We start from the raw sequence: 22,747 nt of genomic DNA, 5'->3' as shown, positions 1-22,747 counted from the left end.
TTATATCTTTTTTTACATTTAATTATGTTTAGTTTTTTATATCTTTTTTTACATTTAATTATGTTTAGTTTTTTATATCTTTTTTTTACATTTAATTATGTTTAGTTTTTTATATCTTTTTTTTACATTTAATTATGTTTAGTTTTTTATATCTTTTTTTACATTTAATTATGTTTAGTTTTTTATATCTTTTTTACATTTAATTATGTTTAGTTTTTTATATCTTTTTTTACATTTAATTATGTTTAGTTTTTTATATCTTTTTTTACATTTAATTATGTTTAGTTTTTTATATCTTTTTTTACATTTAATTATGTTTAGTTTTTTATATCTTTTTTTACATTTAATTATGTTTAGTTTTTTATATCTTTTTTTAAATTTAATTATGTTTAGTTTTTTATATCTTTTTTTAAATTTAATTATGTTTAGTTTTTTATATCTTTTTTTACATTTTATTATGTTTAGTTTTTTATATCTTTTTTTTACATTTAATTATGTTTAGTTTTTTATATCTTTTTTTTACATTTAATTATGTTTAGTTTTTTATATCTTTTTTTACATTTAATTATGTTTAGTTTTTTATATCTTTTTTTACATTTAATTATGTTTAGTTTTTTATATCTTTTTTTACATTTAATTATGCTTAGTTTGTTTTGTTATTTTTTTTACATTTAATTATGTTTATTTTATTTTATATCTTTTTTTACATTTAATTATGTTTAATTTTTTATATCTTTTTTACATTTAATTATATTTAGTTTTTTTTTAAATCTTTTTTACATTTAATTATGTTTAGTTTTTTTTTATCTTTTTTACATTTAATTATGTTTTGTTTTTTATATCTTTTTTTACATTTAATTATGTTTAGTTTTTTATATCTTTTTTTTACATTTAATTATGTTTAGTTTTTTTATATTTTTTTTTACATTTAATTATGTTTAGTTTTTTGTATATCTTTTTTTACATTTAATTATGTTTAGTTTTTTTATATATTTTTTTACATTTATGTTTAGTTTTTTTTATATCTTTTTTTTTGTGTCTTTAATCATAAAAATATTTGTAGATTTACAATCCCGACGTTACCTGGAAGTCTTTTTTACTTTCATTTTTGTTTAGCTTATTTTTTTCTGTTTTTTGTTTTGTTTTGTTTTTGTTTTTGTTTTTTTTTTGGGGGGGGACTTTTTAACTATGCCGTCTGTTTATATTTTATCTGGCTATTACAACCACTTGATACACCTGAACCAAAAAGAGGAAAACCTCGTTCTTAATTTCGCACATGCGTAGAACAAGATTTTTTTTTAACTTACCGACCAGAGAGTGCATTCTTGTGTTAGTCAGTATAATGTTCAGAGGTTATAACTTGGATACAATCCAAGGGAGATCATTGAATAATTCTTGAGCCAAACCCACTATAGGGCTCTTCTTCGTGACGTTTTAATCATGTGATGACCTCATATGTGGATTCAGGAATCGTAGGATTCGAATGGAACTTCGTGACTTACTGTGTTGATCTTAAATAAGAAAAACTATAAAAAGATTAATACGGCCCGGATTAATAACGTCTTATCTACTATTTTTGGCCAACTCTAAATCTACTGTTGTGGATTATGTACATCGATAATAAAGTATGAGCTAAATCGGATGCCATTAAGAAGAATCTGATCCAAATCCCAATCACAGTGGCGAACTGTAATTGTAATTCGACATTTGTCTTGGATGTATTCCATTCTATAAATACATGAGAAACGATTACACACCCCTGGTCTTCTATATGATAAAGTGAAGTTGATCAATTTATAGACTTTCGTCATCGATAAGTTCCGCCCTAGAAAAGCGATATTTCATTCCAAATAGCTATTTCTTTTAGTGGATCGTGCAACCGTGTTATTTAGAAGAATAAAATTAAATTCGGTTTACTTTTTTTCAGAAAAATACTTTATCCAACGAGAAACATTTTTCAGATCGTAACTAATTTTCGTTGTTCTCTATGGTGAATTCAGCTATTATAAGTAAATAATAACGACAACAATAACAGTACATACATAGTACTTGCAATCATTATCATTAAATAATACTTAGATAATATATTATTATTTAATATAGAAACAGAGATAATAAAAATTAGAAAATGTTTTTCATAATGATAATGGTGATAATTATAATAATAATAATCAAACAATTAATAATAACGGTAATAAGAAAATTATTATCATTATTATTATTATTATATTAATAATAATTATTATTATATCAATTTTAATAATTTTTAAAACAATAATAATTAAAATAGTAACAATTAAAATAATAATTATTAAAATAAATAATAATTAAAATAATAACAATTAAAATAATTATTATTATTATTATATTAATAAAATAAGAAGAAGAAAAATAATATTTTTTCTATTCAATGCTAAAAATAATTAAATTGATAAAAAAAATAATTCCGCTGTATTTTTTCATGTATCACAATATTAGACAAATACATCAATTTTTCTATTTATTTTACAAGTATTTTAAAGGTGGATGCTCTGAGGAACTACAAGCCCTTGTACCTACTTCAACGTACATACCCCCATCAAACCCGTTAAGCAACAAAGTCCCACCCCTAAACAGTAGAGATTCCTAGATGTAAGAAATGACAACAAAATAAAAACAGGCATGACAATCGATTTCTCCCTATGAAGAATTCAAAAGCATCACAAAAACTTTGAAAATATTGCAATACCCCACATATATGATGGTTAATTATGAAAGTTAAGAATTAGATGAAACATAACATGTCTATGGAAGGCAACCGATGTCAATAAAAAGAAATTAACACGCAAGTATTTTTTCGAAGAGACACGTCTGCTTTTATTTACATTCTAAGGCAATATATAGTAACGGGACAAACAAAGAGAAGTAACTTTTAACTTACTTAAGATTCTAATGTCATGGAAACATAAGCATGAATCTGAAGCTGCCAAAAGGGAAACAACTATCAAAACCCAGTGAAAATCTCTATCAACATTGATAAATTCCAAAAATCTATATAATTATAAAACTCAAATGACCTTGTAACGGGTGTTGTAACCCAACATCCGGTTTACGACTTCCGGTTGCGTATGCGTACATAAACATATAATCAACGCGACAATGAAACGTATTGTTTTACTGGGTACGTTTTCAGCGTCCCAATTGTTTGGTTTTTTTTTTTCGCGTTTAACTTATCGAAATAAACAATTGTAAATACTTTTTGCATTTTTTATACATCATTCATTTCCGTATTACGTTTAAGTTATTTTAACGCAATTTTCTTACAAATAAATCTACTTTAACCCCTTGACAACCATAAGAGCTTTTTACAACGGCGATTTACCATCCGCCTTCATTTTTTTTTATTCTCCATTTTTTAATACACCTTTCTTAAAAACATTCATACATTTTTTTCTACACTACCAACATAAATAAATAACCCTGAGAATATGTTTTTTTTTTTTTTTAATTTGCGTTACAAATAAATGATCAACGCGACAATAAAACGTATCGTTTTAATGTGCACGTTTTCAGGGTCCCAATTGTTTGGGGGGCGCGTTTAAATTAGAAGATATATCAAAATTTGAATTTAACTTCAAGTATTATGGTATCTGCTCAGTGTACATTTACCTATAAGCATGGCAAACCACTTATAATTCAATAGCTGTAAGTTTGTTTGTTTGTTTTTTTTAAATAAACAATTATAAACAAAACGACTCAGAAACTTATCTATATTCTTTTTTCATTTTAATATACTTTCATAGAAATGTTTCTGTTATGTCACAAAAAACTATTTTCTTTACGTCACAAGTGTCACGCACATTAATTCCATAGCGAATATAACATACTGACCCAACGGGTCATGGATAGTCTAGTATTTTATATTAAGTGCAAAGAAAAAAAATCCACATAAATATTTCCTAGAATCAATAAGCAAAAATCATTTAATCCCCGCACCTCTCTCATAAACAGACTATTCATATGCTATGAGAAAGGATTAGTTTATTTCTAATCCACTGGGGCACCCCTATCTGGGAATGCCGACGGGGTTGCTCAAACATTTTTGGCGTCCAGTGTGCAAACGCCTCTTGTGCATTCGACCTTGCATCACATCTTCCTGCGGTGCTTTGTTCTAGTACTATTTCACTCACTCTGTCTCTCACGCTATATCTGTCTGCCTGTATGTCTGCCCCCCTCTCTCTTCTCTCTCCACACACACACACACACACACACATACACACGTATATATAGTAAGTTATAAAAATATATGTGGCAATTAAGCTACACAGAATAGTCCGCGTTTCATTTTCGTAGAATTCGTCAGGCTTATTTTGTCTAGCTTAATTGCCATATATATTTTTATATTATGTATTGAGCACTGTTGAAGGAAATACTGAAAATTCATGCATAAAATTATATTTTCTTATATTAATTTATGTGATAAAATTAAGTAGTCATATATATATACAACCGCCATACAACGCACGGCTCTATAGAGACTCCTTTCTCCAAATTAACAACATGGCAAGAAAGAATTTTAAAAAAAAAAACACACTGAAGATGAAGGCTACCTTCGAAATATATTTGTTTATTTACCTAATATTGTGATTTGGTTTTCAAGCGCACTTGATGCGTATTTTATTTTATTCAAATTAAAACGTTTTTATATTGAACTCTCATTCTTTGACGTTATATATATATATATATATATACAGACGCTACTGCTTTGCAATTTGCCAGTGCTAAACATGCAATTTGTCATTATTTTTTTAGAACTCGACAATATTTCAGTAAATCAACTTTTATTTAGTTTAGTGCAAAAATAAATGCCAATCTACGAAATAAATGAAAATGCCTCATTAGTATTAAAAAATCAATTTCTATATATCGAATAATCTGGGTCCATGTCGATTTTCTTCAAGTGTCGATCTTAAAATAGTCACTTCATTTAAAGATGTTTTTCTTTTTCTTCTTTTTCTTCTGTTAGTTCTTCAGCCATTTTGTTGTTTTGGGATGGTTGACCTGGCAAACATCAACTGAGTTGAAACATTCAATTTTCACTTCCGTTTTTGAAGGAAGATTTTAATTTCCGGTTCAATTTTGTGCCCGACCTCCTTTACACTTTAACTGCCATGCAGAAGAGATCTATTTTAAACAAACTTACACGCGTATACATACATACATACATACATACATACATACATACATATATATCTATCTATATATATATATATATATATATATATATATATATATATATATATATATGTATAAATATGTAGATACATATATATGTGTGTGTGTAAATAGATGTATGTGTATATATATGTATATGTACATAAATGTATACGTATATATATATATATATTTGTATGTATATGTGTGTATATGTATATATATGTATATATATGTGTGTATATGTATATATGTACATATACGTATATATATACATATATAGTATGCGTATATTATATATCTGTATATATGTACATAAATGTAGATATATGTATATATACGAATGTGTGTATATATATATATATATCTGTACAAAAATACACACATACATACATATATGTATATATATATATACATATGTATAAATATGTATATATATATGTGTGTATATAGATGTATGCATATATATATGTATATATACATAAATGTATACGTATATATATGTATATATATGTGTGCGTATATGTGTATATATATGTGTGTGTATATGTATATATATATGTGTGTGTATATGTATATATGTACATATACGTATATATATACATAGATAGTATGCCTGTATTATATATTTGTATATATATATGTATATATGCATATAAATGTAGATATATTTATATATACGTATGTGTGTATATATATATGTATCTGTATATAAATACACACATACACATACATACATATATGTATACATATATATATATGTGTATAAATATGTAAATACATGTATATGCGTGTGTATATAGATATATGTGTACATATATATGTATATGTACATAAATGTATACGTATATATTTATGTATATATATATATATATATGTGTGTATATGTATATATGTACATATACGTATATATATATATATATACATATATAGTACGCCTATATATATCTGTATATATATATGTAGATATATGTATACATGCGCATGTGTATATATCTATATATATGTATCTGTACATAAATGCATATGTTGTATATATATATATATATATATATATATATATATATATATATATATATATATATATAATATTTCCGAAAAAATCCAAACAACAAAATATAAAATGAGAGTTAAATACCTACAGACACTAGTGTTTCATCCTTTCGGGAATCTTCAGTGCAAGGTGTCACGATTAATACGAGTCGATAGATTCAAACCCAGTGACAGAAGCCATTCGTGGCTTAATTAGCAAGGACCTAACCCATTCGCGAAAATGCTGTTGAAATTTAAACATTTATTTATTAAATGCTTTTTAACGTCAATCAGGGTGATTTAATCATTATATGATGATCTGCGCATAAGAGCTAAATTGACCGACTTTAATTCAACTGAAAGTGCTCAACAGTAAAAAGATGTTTTTTTAAAGAGGGTGACATAATTATTTACTATTACTATTATTAAATTATAATATATATATATATATATATATATATATATATATATATATATATATATTATATATGCTTTTTTATATATGCCTCCATTCAATCTCGAAAGACAAAGGATACACTTTGCAGGGGTAGCTGCAACTGTAAATTGTGAGGCAATGGTTGCACAATCACGAACCATACCTCTCCTGAATCGGCAATGCTTGGATCCAGTGGTAAGGAAAAGTGCAGGATGACTGGAAACAATGCCGAGATAAGCAGAGAACGCATACAGCACTTGGAAGTCCCAAATGGTCACCCATTTAGTACTAACCAGGTTCAACGTTGCTTAACTCCAGTGACCCAGCAGGAACTGGTGTGTCAACGTGATTTTGCCGTACACACACACACACACACATATATATATATATATATATATATATATATATATATATATATATATATAGAGAGAGAGAGAGAGAGAGAGAGAGAGAGAGAGAGAGAGAGAGAGAAAGGAACAAACCGTATTATGTGTTCATTAACGTTTCGTGAATGAGATTAAGAAACAAAAAATACCAGTACAAAATATTTGAAAATGTTTCACGCGTACAGTGTGATGCAATTCTATTTCAAAAAAACGGAAAAAGACGTTGGAAATTCAAAAAGGAGGGGGGGTTGGCGCTGTTAAAGAGAAGGAAATTTTAGTGACGTCATATAGTCGTTAATGTAATTTTAAAAATATGAACGCAGTTAATATTCTTACTGGAAAAAGATATATCTGTTGAAATTCAAATATAGGTTTTTAACAGAAATGAAATGAGTGTTTTTTATGTAATTTATTGATTGAGGTTATGTGTTGATTATTACAGGGGGTGTTTGAATGGTGTGAGAAGGTTAACCTGTGTCTATAGTTAAATAATGTTCTTTTAATAAAAGTTTACTTATTAATGGCGCTATTTTATAGAAACCTGCACGTTGTTTAATTGTGCTTGAAATTGCGATAAGCGCAGATTCAAGAAGTCTCCGGCGCGGTTTATTTGAAATAAATTTAACTACTTTTGCCTGTTTAAAGTCAAAGGTGTGGTTATGCTGCAATGAATGAGAGAATAATGCACTTAAAGAATTGCTATTTTTTATATCTCTTTTATGTTCACTGAGCCTTTTTTCCAATTTACGCTGAGTTTCACCAACGTATTTATGATGGCAATTATGGCAAGGAATAGTGTATATACCTCCATTGAAACTGGTTTGTTATGGAGATGTTTCGTAGTTTTTAATATTTGTCTTATGGTTAGTGATGTGGTTTGTACGATAGGAATTTCTAGTTTGTTTAGTGTGTTACAGATTATTGTAAAATTGGTGTGTGTAGGTAAAAGAAGATGTCTGTTTACGAGAGAAAGATCTGGTGTGTATGATTTTTTATTATTATTTATTCTGGAAAATATTTGTGTGGCTTTTCTCTTAGCATTCAATATGAAATATGTCGGATATTGCAAGGTTTTCAAAATGTTTGTGAGGTATTTGAATTCTTCGTCCAGATATTCAGGACTGCAAATTCTGAAAGCTCGTAAGAAGAAACCAATTATCATCCCTGTTTTTATTTTATTATTATGGTGTGAGTAGAAATGTATGTAATCGTTTTTGTGTGTAGTTTTGCGGTGAACTTTGAAGGATAGTTTATTATTGGATTTTATAATACGTATGTCTAGAAAAGGTTATGAGTTATTGTTTTCTGTTTCATAGGTGAACTTTATGGAAGGTTCGACTGAGTCTAATTTGTCTCTAATGATATTTATGCGCGTATTTTCAGGAAGAAAAATTTAAATGTCGTCAATGTATCTGAAATACTCTGTGTTTGGAGGTAATCTGAATTTGAAACGACCAGATTCTAGGAATTCTAAGAAAAGTCAAGCTAATACTCCACTAAGAGGGTTACCCATAGAAAGACCAAAATTTTGTTTATAGAAATTGTTATTGAAGTGAAAGTAAGTCATGTTAGTTATAAGCCTAATGATTTTTATAAGAGTGTCGTGAGGAAAAGGTAAGCTAATGTTAGATTTTTTTAAATGTTTAAGGAGTAAATTCAAGCATTTTTTAATGGGGACATTAGTATATAATGATGTTATATCTAAGCTGTGTATAGTTTTATTTTGTACATTCATGTTTTTGTTTTTTATTTTGTTCAGTAAATCTCCGGAGTTCTTTATGTGGGAGGTGCTGATAGTGCCCAGTAGTGGAGTCAAAACGTTGGATATGGCACGTGCAATTTTGTGTGTTGCACTACCGATGCCGGATATTATAGGGCGCATAGAGATATCTGGTTTGTGAGTTTTGGGGAGGCCATATAGTGCCGGAATATTGGGGTGGTATTCAATGTATGACATCCAAGTTTTATTGTTTTTTATAAGTTTTTTTATAAGATTGGTTGAAATTCTCAATACTTCGATTTACTGTCTTTAAATCAGTTTTGGTGTAAGTGTAGTTGTCTGCCAACAATGTGGAAACTTTTTCCAGGTATTCATCTTTTTCCATTAATACTATACCACCACCTTTATCAGCTGGTGATATAATCAAGTTCTTGTTATTCGCTAGGTGTTTCAAAGCATCTTAGGAAGTACAGTTTCATATGGATGAGTAACTGCAACAGAAATAACACCCTGTATGAAACCTTTTTGAAAATCCGTATCTTCATGTTTGTAATTCGTCAAAATTGCGTCGGTGGTAATATTTGAATGTATGCCAGTTGCAAATTTTAGTCCGAAACTAAGGGCTTCAATTTCGGTGTTTGAGAGTAAACCCTCCCCCCTCCTTTTTTAATTTCCAACGTCTTTTTCCGTTTTTGTGAAATAGAACTGCATCACACTGTGCACGTGAAACATTTTCAAATATTTTGTACTGGTATTTTTTGTTTCTTAATCTCATTCATCCAGAGGAAGTCTCGAAATAAAGACGAAACGTTGATGAACACATAATACGGTTTGTTCCTTTTTATTTCTCTATTGGGTCGGAATACTATTTCCATTATTTTCATCATATATATATATATATATATATATATATATATATATATATATATATATATATATATGCGTAGCTCGTTGTTTGTTTGTTTACAAACAGGCGGTTTGAGCACTGTAAGAGTGGTGGCGGATGTCTATTTAAATAGACATTCCGACGAGTTATTTGCGGGCGTCCCTTCTGTGGTCGAGTGGGAGAACTGCCGACTGTCAACACGACGGTTCTAGGTTCAATCCTTGGCTTGGGAGAGATGCTAGTGTAGCGGCACTGATGAATTGTGATACAACGAAACAGGACTGTATGTCGATGACTACAAATATATATATATATATATATATATATATATATATATATATATATATACAGTGATGATCATATTTATTGGCACGGTAAAATAAAAGTTAAATTTTGTCTAATAAATTCTAAAAAAGGGATTAAATTAAAGAAAATAACAAAGTATATTATGTATTTTTAACTGGCCTTTCCGATGCAGCAATCGGATTTTAGAAAAAATAAATAACAAAGGAACAACAAACATAATTGCAAAAAACCCTTGTTCAAAATTATTGGCACGGCTTTGTTTTTCTTTTAGTATCAGTATAATATTAATCAATTTCCGGTTTACGTGCTTTCTGAACTTTTTTATAGCCATATTATGCTTGTTTAACGCTAATTCAGTGAATAATTTTTTTCAGATAATTTTTAGATAGCGATTTATTTAAACTATTATAAGTGACTAAATTATAATTTTCAATCGCCATGGTTAAAACTAAGGAACACAGCGAAGACGTCAGGAAGCTTGTTGTAGCATGCCATACCAATGGGGAAGGCTATGATAAGATTTCAAAGAAGCTAAACCTTCCCAAATCCACTGTTAGAGCCATAATAAACAAGTTCAAATCGCAAGGCCACGTTATGAGTTTAGAGGGTAGAGGGAGAAAAAGGATTCTTTCCCCAAGAGATGAACGGAAAATTGTTCGACAAGTAAAACAAAACCCAAGGATCGCTGTTGGGGAGATTGTTGATGAACAGAGCACCTCTGGAGTGAATGTATCTCGACATACAGTTGGTAGAGTTTTGAAGAGAGCTGGTTTAAAAGCATGTCGTCCGAGAAAGACTCCCTTATTGAAGCCTATGCACCTGAAAGCAAGGCTAGCCTTTGCAAAACGTCATATTGATAAAGATGTTGCATTCTGGAAACGTGTTCTATGGACTGACGAAACGAAAATAGAGTTATTTGGCCATAATAAAGTGTCTTATATTTACAGAAAATCTGGCGAAGCTTTCCTGCCTAAGAACACCATACCCACAGTGAAGCACGGTGGAGGCAGTTTGATGTTTTGGGGATCCTTTGCTGCCTCTGGACCAGGGCAACTTGTTAAGGTCACAGGTAGCATAAAAAAGGAAGATTATGTTAAAATATTGGATGAAAACCTGAAAGACTCTGCTAAAGAGCTCTCACTTGGTCGTCGTTGGTGGTTCATGCAAGATAATGACCCAAAGCATTCGGCTAAACTGACAAAGAAATGGCTTGAGGACAATCATATTAATGTTTTGGAGTGGCCATCACAAAGCCCAGACCTTAATCCAATTGAAAATTTATGGAGAACATTAAAATTGAGGGTAATGCAAAGGAAGCCTAAGAATCTTATGAGGATTATTGTCAGGAAGAGTGGGCTAAAATTACTACTGAAGAGTGCAACAACTTAGTTGTAAACTATGAAAAGCGACTGAGGAAGGTAATCAAGGCCAAAGGCTATACAATTGATTATTAAATAAATCGTGCCAATAATTTTGAACAAGGGTTTTTTGCAATTATGTTTGTTGTTCCTTTGTTATTTATTTTTTCTAAAATCCGATTGCTGCATCGGAAAGGCCAGTTAAAAATACATAATATACTTTGTTATTTTCTTTAATTTAATCCCTTTTTTAGAATTTATTAGACAAAATTTAACTTTTATTTTACCGTGCCAATAAATATGATCATCACTGTATATATCGGAATATTATTTCTCTTTATTATCATCATCATATCTAGCTAGCTAGCTACTATTATATAAAATGAACTTTGTGCGTGTGTGAGTTCGTTTCCTATAGACTCAGACACGGTTGAGCCAAATTTTTATGAAATTTCACATGAAGATACTTTATATATTATCTGCCTGCCAGTGTTCTTAGATAGGTTTTGTATCGGAATGTCTTTGATAAGTATCGATAATCCAAATAATCCGATGAAAGAAGGAACAGGTGATTTTGATCAAAATTAACGCCTTACAAAGCCTAACTTCACAAGTGCATTTGAGAAGTTTTATTACCACACAAGCAAAAAGGCCCGACATATAAAGTCAACAGTATGTTCTTTGATATGACAGGGGCGAATTCGAAATGAAGGTTTCTGTTCACCATTGCACCGTCAGACTTATCTTTTTCATTTTAAATTTAAATTCAAGCTATTATCACGGTAAAAGCAGTAAGACAATGCATATAAAATCAACAGTATGTTCTTTGATATGACAGGACGCATTTGAAATTAATGTTTCAGCACAATTGAAGCATGATACTTGATGCTTGCATTTTAAAATTTGATGCAAGTCAATATATATGAAAAATAATTTTATAAAGCCAACAGTAAGTTCTCTACAGTGCAACGTAGACTACAATGTATTGTGAAATTAGTCACTTCCTCCCAATTCAGCACGATGGGTCCTGCTCTAAAAAATATGAGAGTGTGAAACATTCGTTGATCATCAATCAATCCAGGGCAACGTTGGTTCTCCCAGCTAATGTAATATATATATATATATATATATATATATATATATATATATAGTAATTTATAAAATATATATGGCGATTAAGCTACACTGAATATTCTGCGTTTCATCCACTATAGGATTCGTATAGTGGATGAAACGCAGAATATTCAGTGTAGCTTAATCGCCATATATATTTTATAAATTACTAACTAGCTCTAACTACGTATTGAGCACTTTTGAAGTAAATACTTAAAGTTTACGCATAAATCTATACTTTCGTATATTAAATTTATGTGAGTAAATGAAGTAGTTATATATATATATATATATATATATATATATATATATATATATTAAAGCTCCCCACCTCTTTGGGTTGAGCACTGTCGCAAATGTACTTTCACCTGATGCTTCGTTTGGCTATTAAGGGAAGCTCAATGTTTATCAATGTTTGTCTAACCACACTGATGAGTTATGATACAACGAAATATTACTGTATGTGGCTGAGTATATATATATATATATATATATATATATATATATATATATATATATATATATAGTCATCCACATACAGTACTATTATACATATATATATATACATATATATGCCATCCCCATACAGTACTATTTCGTTGTATCATAACTCATCAGTGTGATTAGACAAGCACCTCTCTCCCCAGACGTGGATCGAACTTACAATCATCAAGGTGACAATTGGAAAATAGTAAGACAAGCAAACACATGTAAAGACCTAAACGATCCATTTAGATTTATGCCTTCATGAAAAAGTTGCTACCCTGTACTTTAAAGAACCCCCAACATCTATTAAACTGTAGGAGAGAAATAGCGAAAAACTGTGTACACAGGATAAACCTTACTCTAGGATAGCGATACAAAATAATGTTAAAATTAATAATAACAATAAAAAATAAATAAAATGAACATACATATACATATATATATATATATATATATATATATATATATATATATATAAACTAACATAATATTTTTTTTTTAAATCACATTTAACTACACCTAGGTTTAAAATAGGTCAGATCATTAGATATCTACACTTCACGCTTAAAAAGCACACATAAGGAGAGGGTTGATCCTAAGGTCAACTAGGCCTTTGTTCTGTAAGTGCCTGCTCAATGGCTGATTAGGAGGGATGCGGTGGAAACTAGGAAGCTGATTGGCTAACTAAAAAATTCAATAGAATGTGCATATATAAAAACGCAAGATAACCACAACTCTTTGCATAAGCCTGATGAATCCTAGCATGGAGGAAACACAGAATATTCTGTGTAGCTTAATTGGCATATATTTTTATAACTTACTATATATATATATATATATATATATATATATATATATATTGTATTTTGTGTGTGGTGTTATGTATCCATATAAAGCTCTCTTCAGCCAATACTCATCTCGTGATGAGTATTGGCTGAAGATAGCTTGATATGGATATCTAAAACGGTCCTAATTATCGGGCTTGAAACCGACGGTACCAATGACTTGTCGCATCTAAGAACTATCTGTACACAAAATACAAAATATAAATACGCTCTTATTTTTCAGATTTTCCTTTTAATTGAGCACTCTGCTGGATTTCTTTTTCCAAAAAAAAATCTAATCATACATATATATATATATATATATATATATAAATATATATATATATATATGCGGAAATATTTTTTTCAATTATATTTCACCTTTTATTTATATCAATCCTTTAATTTATGAAATAACTCAGTGTAATAAGAAAGCATATAACAAATAAATGACAAATTTTAAGATGTTGACTATCTCTCAATTTATTCCTTTATTCAATTTTTCACATTCACAATTCTTGACAGTACTTGTTTTGTTATATATATATATATAGTCGTTGAAGTTTTCAACCTTTAAAACTATACAAAAAAAAATATCATTCGTTAGAAAACAATCTAGTCAGTAATTTATTTAATCACCTGCAATCACTGCATCAACTCACTCTCGAATTTACTATAATACCAATAATTTATTTTTCAAGGGATCATCAGTTGTTTACCATGAAACACTGCTTCGGGAATTTAAAAACAAAACAGTATATTACATAATGGCTCCCCAGCAGTGTTGATCAAACACCACCACCCTTAATCTTAGGAAGAAGACATGTTACAAACATTTGATCCAATTTCCTATTCTTAATTGCAATTACTAACCTTTTCATACTATAAAAATGAATTTCTTACCTGTGTGATTCATCAATTTCTACATTTAAAATGGATACATTTTTTAATTTTTTAATTTATCAGTCTTGTATTTATAAGATTAAGATTAATCCATTTAACTACTAATCACCCCCACTATGATTAGTATTTAGTATATTTACATTCTTATTTATTTAAAATTAGATATATAAAGGTTTTTTTTTTTGTTTTTTTTTACAAAGGCATCACCACATTATCAAGGCCCAGAGGCCACTCAAGGATAAGGGTTAAAGAGTGTACAGTAGAAATTGGTCAATATAGTAATCATTAGTAATGAAAATTTGGTAAATTTAATAACTTATATGGAACGGCTCATCAAGAACTTATTTACTTTAGACTTGAACACAACCATATTGTAGTCAGCCGGAAAGCAGGAAAACGGAAGACAATTCCACAGGCGTGCAGTTCTAAGAAAGAAGCTTTGTTCATGGAATCTACGTTTAGGTTTAGGCACAGATAAAGAGTGGGGGAAATTATTGATAGTGTTTACAGCTAGACGAGTGTTTCTTGTGAAAGTTTGGCGAGGGGGGACCATAGATTGAAGCTCAGTTGAACACTTTCCATGAAAATAACGATACATCAGAGACAAACTCGCAACATCTCTTCTGTGAGATAGAGGTTGCAAGGAGGAGAAAAGGACATCTCCTACGAGGCTACGAAGTCTATTTTGAACTCTATCAAGGCAGGACAAGTCCTTTCTAGCAGCTCCTGCCCAGATGTGGCAACAGTATTCCATCCTTGGACGTACCTGGCTCTTATATAGGTAGAGAATAGCATCAGCAGTGAGATATCTACTGGATCGATAGAAAGATCCCACCATTTTTCCAGCGGCCTTGGCAACAGATTTGATATACGTGTTCCATTTAAGATCAGGAGTAATGGTCAAGCCCAGAAGCTTGTCAAAACTTGAGGCCTCCTGAAGACGAGAGCCATTCATTTCAATTGATGACAAATGTGAATTAGAATGTTGATGATGTAAAGAGAGAAGCTTGGTTTTAGATGCATTAAAAGTAACCAGCCACTCCTTTCCCCATTGTACTACGTGCTCAAGATCAGAGGAGAGAGAAATGGAGAGAACTTGGTCGTTTACTGTCTTAGATGTGGTACCATAAATGGTAGTGTCGTCAGCATAAATGTCTACAAATGATGTAAGGATATGATTTGGAAGATCATTAATGTAGATCAGGAAAAGAGTTGGGCCCAGGATGGATCCCTGAGGGACACCGGCATTAATACTGTGAGCTTCTGATTTTTGCCCCTCAACTACTACTCTTATGAACCTATCAGAAAGAAATCATTTAATAATTGAGAAGACTTTTCCAGCTATACCATAGCTAGCGATCTTATGAAGTAAACCTTTATGCCATAGCATATCAAAGGCTTTAGATATGTCAAGAGCAATTGCCCTAGAGAGATTGCCACCGTCGAGAGATTTGCTAATCCTATGCGATATAACTGTAAGGACATCTGCTGTAGGTTAAAAATATTTTTACATATGTACATTTTTTTTTATATATAGATATATATCGAAATTATGTAGAATTGAAGCAACTGTTATTGTATAACATAGATGCAAGTAATTACTAAAAATTTTTTCCTTAATCCATTGACACCCATTTATATTATTTGCTTTATCTCACATATTGAGCTTTCTTTATCTGCTCGGGATCGTTTTCTAAATATTGAAACGAATATTTATACAGACTTTATGTTTTATATTATTATTCTTACAATATTTCATTTAAGACATATGAGGTGTGTGTGGGGGGGGGGGGGTCTGGATAAAATATATATATATATATATATATATATATACAAAAATTTTTTATAATTTGATTTTAGATTTTTTTTTAAATCAATAACGGCGTCTGAATTTTTATTTTGGATATTCATATATATACCTAGCAAAATCCCACTCCTTCACTGTTGAGGTTACTAGATACCGATAAGCTTTTTACTCTAATAGTTTCTTCAGACTGTTACTTTGGAATTTTCTCCCTGCTCCTTGCTTCCCTGACTGTATTTTTAATCAGTATAATGCTGAATACTTAATATCTAAAATTAAAAAAATAAAAACGGATTCATTATTTGGAGATCAAATTCCTATTTATATCATTTAATATAACTGAAGTTAAGCAACGATGAGCCTGGCCAGTACCAGATGGATGACCATTTGGAAAGACTAGGCGCTGTATGTACTGCGCCGAGCCATAAGAAATTTCCCGGTTGGTATCTGGAGGTGCATTAATTCACTGGGAGAGATGCAACCCCAGTCTTTGTTAAAACATGCATCTAGGAGAAGGTAACTCTTATGATGTCGGCAGTAGGACGTTGGATGGCCGTAGATGAGTGTGAATCTTTAGCAGATCAACGGTTCTATGGTATTAAGAGTTATGATATTCGACTGCAGCTATGTGGATGATCTAAGGACAACGGATAGGTGCAAACAGGCGAGTCAGATGCCACTGTGCTGGGTGAAGGTAATGGCAACCTACCCCCATGTATTCTGCCAAATTAAAAATCTTGGAATGTCTTCAGGGGAATCGGACCAACAATGGACAAAAAGCTAAGGAGAACACTAACCATGATTTCTTGGCCTTCGGGCCGTGATCAAAGTGTAGTATCTGTTCTTCAGATGCTGCAAGCTATGACTAGCTATGACTAGCAAAGACCAGATGTGGGGGCAACCCCACATGCCCGACCTTTAACCAGCTCCCATTTCCCACCTCTCGGGAGCTGGTCCCCTTTTTCCCTTCCCCCTCCCTTCACTCCTCACATTAAAAATCGGCCTTGTGCCTAATTTGCTCGGTGGGGGAGCAAATAAATACCATCTGTTCTTCAGATGCTGCACTTCAATTTCTTGTTCTCTGTCATTGAAGGAGAAATCCTTCACGACTGAGACAATTTTTATTTTTGTTCCTTTTCTCCACATTAAAAAACGACTCTGGTGTCTAACTCTGTCCCGTGGGGAGACATTGTAAATAGGAAGACTAACCATGATTTTATCTACGGCATGAACATGCCATGATATAACAAGAAGATCATTTAATGTTATCAAGATCGACACACATCTTTTAATGTTATCTTATAGGCTGTTTTCCGGCCACTAATTAAAGCGAAGTAACTCTGTTTTTCTTTCACAGTTATTTCCCTACATCGAGTTGTGTGCGTGGTTATATATAAATTAAAAGACAACCTGAAGGATTGTGGAATTTCTCTGAGCTCCGGGAGAATGCAGCAGGGAATCGCAGCAAATGGAAGAAGTTCACCATCTGCGGAGGAGCGTGCCGGACGTTTACAGGATTTTAATTATACATGTGGTGCGACAGAGCTTAGGAGCTGCTGAAGATTTGCATACTGAATTCTCATTCATCGTCTTCGATGAGAGAATTCACCATATCCAGAGAGAGGACTGGGATAGATGAAGAAAAAAGAAGGATTGGGGAGGTGAAAATTGGTGAGAGAGGAACAAGAGAGCGAAAGGAATAGAAGTTGAGTTACACTTTTGCTCCGAGCAATGTCAGGTAACCCTGCTAGTTATATATATATATATATATATATATATATATATATATATATATAGCATTTGGGAAGTGATATACAAATTACCATTAGTGTATGAAGCGATGCTCTTTGTGTAAACTAATTGAGCTTAGGTACTTTGGACAATGTCAAAACACTGTTAATTTACTGCCCGCATTGCAGCAGTCGTATAGCGCAGCTGTTAGAAGCTCTGACTGTCGTTTGGTCGATCGGGTTTCGATCCTGACTTGAGGTAGTTGCTTGTCTAGCCGCACTGATAAGTACCGTATGTGGATGACTATAATGCTCCCTATCTTAGGTTGAGCATTTGGGAAGTAATATACAAATTACCATTAGCGTATGAAGTGATGCTATTTGTGTAAACAAATTGAGCTTAGGTATTTGGATAATATCAAAACATTGTTAATTCACTGCCTGCATAGTAGCAGCCATATAACGCATCGATTAGAAGCTCCGACTGGGCGATGGGTTTCGATCCTGGCTTGAAGTAGTTGTTTGTTGAGCCGCACTGATGAGCTGTGAAACAGCGAAACAGTACTTTATGTGGATGACTATATATCTATACTCCTATAAATTCGTTTTTCAAGCATGTGTATTGATATTTATATTAAAACCCATTTCTCTATTCATTTAAAAAGAAAATATAATTGCATTCACTAGCAGAAGATCTAACTAATTTGCATATTCTTTTAAACATTCATTTTAATTAATTCCCTATTAGTTTCCTCGGTTTTCTTATGGGATGATAATCTTTAGTTAACTATTACGTGTAATTATATTCATGCAGATATTCTACATGATTTATACTTGCATAATATTTGCGTAAAAAGTTTATATATATTTATGTATACATATATATTTTTGTTTAAAAAATTTTGCCTACCAAACTCTTCCTAGAGTTTTTGGTCTACAGGCATGAAACTTCATATATAACGTATTTAAATCCAGGCGAAACTTTATATTTGCGTTTTAGCCCGAAAAAATCGGTGCAAAACTGTGAAAATTAAAAATTGAAATTTGCCAGGTGAAGGTCGAATGCCGCCATTACGAATGCATAACGTAGTAGCTATTGGTTCATGTTTTAATTTTTAGCTTTGCAGTAAATATGTCTTCATGGCTCAGTCATTGGCAGCAGAGGCAAAAATAAGTCATAAGCTGACGTTTTTGGTTTCGATTCTCGGTGGTAGCGCACGAGTCTTTATGTTTTTAACTTTTTAAATCATTACTATATACTGCGTCCAATATAATCTATAATATGAATCCCACCTGTTTGTTTAAATGTTTCTGCATATGTGTGTATGTTTGTCTGCCTAAAACTTTCGACAGGCGACGGATTTTCACGAGATCGGTATTGTTGTGAAGCTGACCCTTCAGACGACAAATACGGAAAAATTGGCTAAAAGCATTCACTCTCAACTGGGCGCTTTTTTGCCAATGTTTTCAAAAGCCATCCTCTCTTTTCGATTGACTAGCCTTAATTTAAACCTACATCACTTCCGGTTTGGTGATGGGTGAAACAGCAAAGCCATCACGTTTTTGTTTTTCATGTTCTTTTCCTCCTTCGCGATACGGGTTCGAGCCTGCCTGCCTACAACCCCTTTTTTTGTTGCTCAACACACACATCCAAACACCCGGGCAACGCCGGGCACCTAGACTAGTATATATATAAATTCGTAGATTTTCATTTTATGTGCGAACAATAGATGGGCAAACATAGTGTGTAAGTTTAAGTGATGAGACGATTTCAATATTTTCTTTCGACATTGCGATAAAATTGGCAATTCTGTTTCTGAATTACCGATTCCGATTTCATTCTTGATTCCGATTCTTTAAAAACCTCTAAATATTTAGTTATGTTCGAAGTATGTGATCACCTTCTATCCTCCTTTTTAATGAATAAGATTTCCAGATTGAATAATTTATAATCTGGAAACCGTGACATACACGTATGTATGTATGTATGTGAGGCAGGTAGTACTGTAACCCAGTACTACCTGCCTCATGGTCGGGTCACTGGCGACTAAACTGGTTCCCCCACCAGACTTGTTTGGTGAGGAGGGTGGCTACTCTCCCTGAAGGATTAAAAACAAGACCTTCCAAAGGGGGAATGAACTCTTTTTCTGAGTCAACGGCCAACTAGCACCGTGTATATTTGTGTGTGTGTATATGTGTATTGGGGTGGAGAGGGCTCCCGTAAGCCGTGGTGAAGGCAACCTTTCTAGGAGAAGCAAATCTCTGATTTAAAAAACCATAAAGCGGAAGACCAGTACCCGCATTAAGCTGGTCTGCAGTTTAATTTGTTGCTGGCTATCTTGCTCTTGCTTGTTGCTGGATCTCAACATTTTGAACCGAGAGAGAGACTTAGCTGTCGTACAAAGCTAAGACTCTGTAACATCATCTTTGTATAGATACTCCCTCAGACATTTGGGCTCATGGATTTTAAATGTCTGAGGGAGTGGCACTCGTCTGACAAGTCGTTTGCAATCATCATATACATATTAGTGTTGGGACGATTAATTGAAATTGAGAATCGGAAAAATCGGAACTTTTAGGGTATCAGAATTGGGGAAATTGTGCCTATTTTCCAATGTAAAAAACGATTCCTTTAATTATCTTTTTTATTTGATTTTGTTTTTAAAAAATCTTCTGCTGCTGGTAGTAATAATACAATTACAATTTATTGATTTAAACTTTTGGTAAAACTAAAATCTATAGGTCGCCCCATCAAACAGGCGTGTTTTTACATTTGAGAAACTATATGCACATTTAACATGTTTTTTTTTTATGCTAATCGGGACAAAGGAACTATTTCATAGTTAATTATTCAGAGATTTATAAAGAATCAGAATCGGTAATTGTATCGGAGTCAGGAATTAAGTACAGAATCGGTAATTGAATCAGAATCGGGAAAAATATTGAATCGTCCCATCACTAATGTATACATATTATAATTTAATTATCATTCTGTCATTAGCTAACAAGAACAAACAAAAAACAAAAGAATCATTTTCGGCATTGGAAAATATGTACAATTTTTTTCCTATTCCAATACCTTCAGAAATTCTAATTTTTCAGATTCACAATTCTGATTAATAGACTCAACACTAGTAATTTTTTATACATTTTTACCCCCAAAAATATTTCATTAATCGCAGCATGTGTTTCTTACCTTTTTTGTTTGCATTGCAGATTCGATATGCCCTAAACAAGATGACAGAGACGCTGTTTGAAAACTTGCCGCGCAAGTGATCAAGCAACCTGCGACCCCAACAAAGCACTTCCGGTCTCAGTTCTTGTAAAGCCAATCAAGATGGCTGCCATTGGAATGTACCATTTGAAGACGGGCTTCCTCATAACCAAATTTATACACAATGGGAAAAGAAAAACAAAATGGCAGTAAAAAAATAAGAAGGAAACAAAAAGAAGGAAAGATCGGAGCGGCAAACTGAATCCCCTGAACATTCTTGTTGGATGGCCACGGCGTAACATCTTTTTATCACCACCACCCAACCCAACCTGTTGACTTACTTTTCACCCCACCCTCTCTGCCCACTTTCGACCCTCACTTTCAATTAGTCCACAGATGAAATTATTTTGGATTTTTCTCCTGTTTCAATTTTTCTACAAAAATAAATTTTTTTGTTTCACTTTTTTTTTCTTCTGAATGACCAGCATTACGTGTTCCGTCTTTCCTTATCTTTAACATTTGTCATTTTTTTGTTTTGTTTTTAACATTTTTCATTTTTTTGTTTTTTTTTTAATATTTGTCATTTTTTTTTTGCTTTTAACATTTGTTATTCTTTTGTTTTGTTTTTAACATTTTTCATTTTTTTGTTTTTTTTTTAATATTTGTCATTTTTTTTTGCTTTTAACATTTGTTATTCTTTTGTTTTGTTTTTAACATTTTTCATTTTTTTTGTTTTTAACATTTGTTATTTTTTTTGTTTATTTGTCATTTTTTTGTTTTGTTTTTATCATTTGTTATTCTTTTGTTTTGTTTTTTTACATTTGTCATGTTTTTTGTTTTGTTTTTAACATTTGTTATTTTTTTGTTGATTTGTCATTTTTTGTTTTGTTTTTAACATTTGTTATTCTTTTGTTTTGTTTTTTACATTTGTCATGTTTTTTGTTTTGTTTTTAACATTTGTCATGTTTTTTGTTTTGTTTTTAACATTTGTCATTTTTTTGTTTTGTTTTTAACATTTGTCATTGTCTTCTTTTGTTTTTAACATTTGTCATTTTTTTGTTTTGTTTTTAACATTTGTTATTTTTTTTTGTTTTGTTTATAATGATACTGTGCAAAAAATGTAGCCGGTTTTGTAGTTCTTCAATTATTGACATAGATTTCTGTGAATCTTGGTTCAGGCTCGCCCGCAGATGACGTAAATTGCCGAAATATGCAAAGCATTGATCACTCAAAAACCGCTCAGCCAATGAAAGATCGAGAACAAACGCAATCCGGTTTTTGCTAATGAAAATCTCAGTCAATGGCATTTAATTGGATGGAAAAATTAGCTTTAATCAAACAAAATTTTTAATCAGT

The 22,747-nt window shown here is 31.4% G+C and overlaps 1 protein-coding gene across 1 annotated transcript in view; it reads left to right on the top strand.

Annotated features, from left to right (window-relative positions):
* The window catches only part of LOC145247512 (uncharacterized), a 167,505-nt gene extending 145,627 nt beyond the window's left edge, over window positions 1-21,878 (top strand). Inside the window, exon 3 of the mRNA XM_080109326.1 lies at window positions 21,394-21,878. Within this exon, the coding sequence (XP_079965452.1) occupies window positions 21,394-21,453 (60 nt within the window). The 3' untranslated portion in view covers window positions 21,454-21,878. The remainder of the gene's footprint in view (window positions 1-21,393) is intronic.
* Window positions 21,879-22,747: the final 869 nt, after the last annotated feature.

This window comes from Euprymna scolopes, chromosome 25 (assembly GCF_053919585.1).
Source record: "Euprymna scolopes isolate OS-2025 chromosome 25, ASM5391958v1, whole genome shotgun sequence".
NCBI classification, from domain to species: Eukaryota; Metazoa; Mollusca; class Cephalopoda; order Sepiida; family Sepiolidae; genus Euprymna; species Euprymna scolopes.
This window is presented reverse-complemented; position numbering and strand designations above follow the sequence as displayed.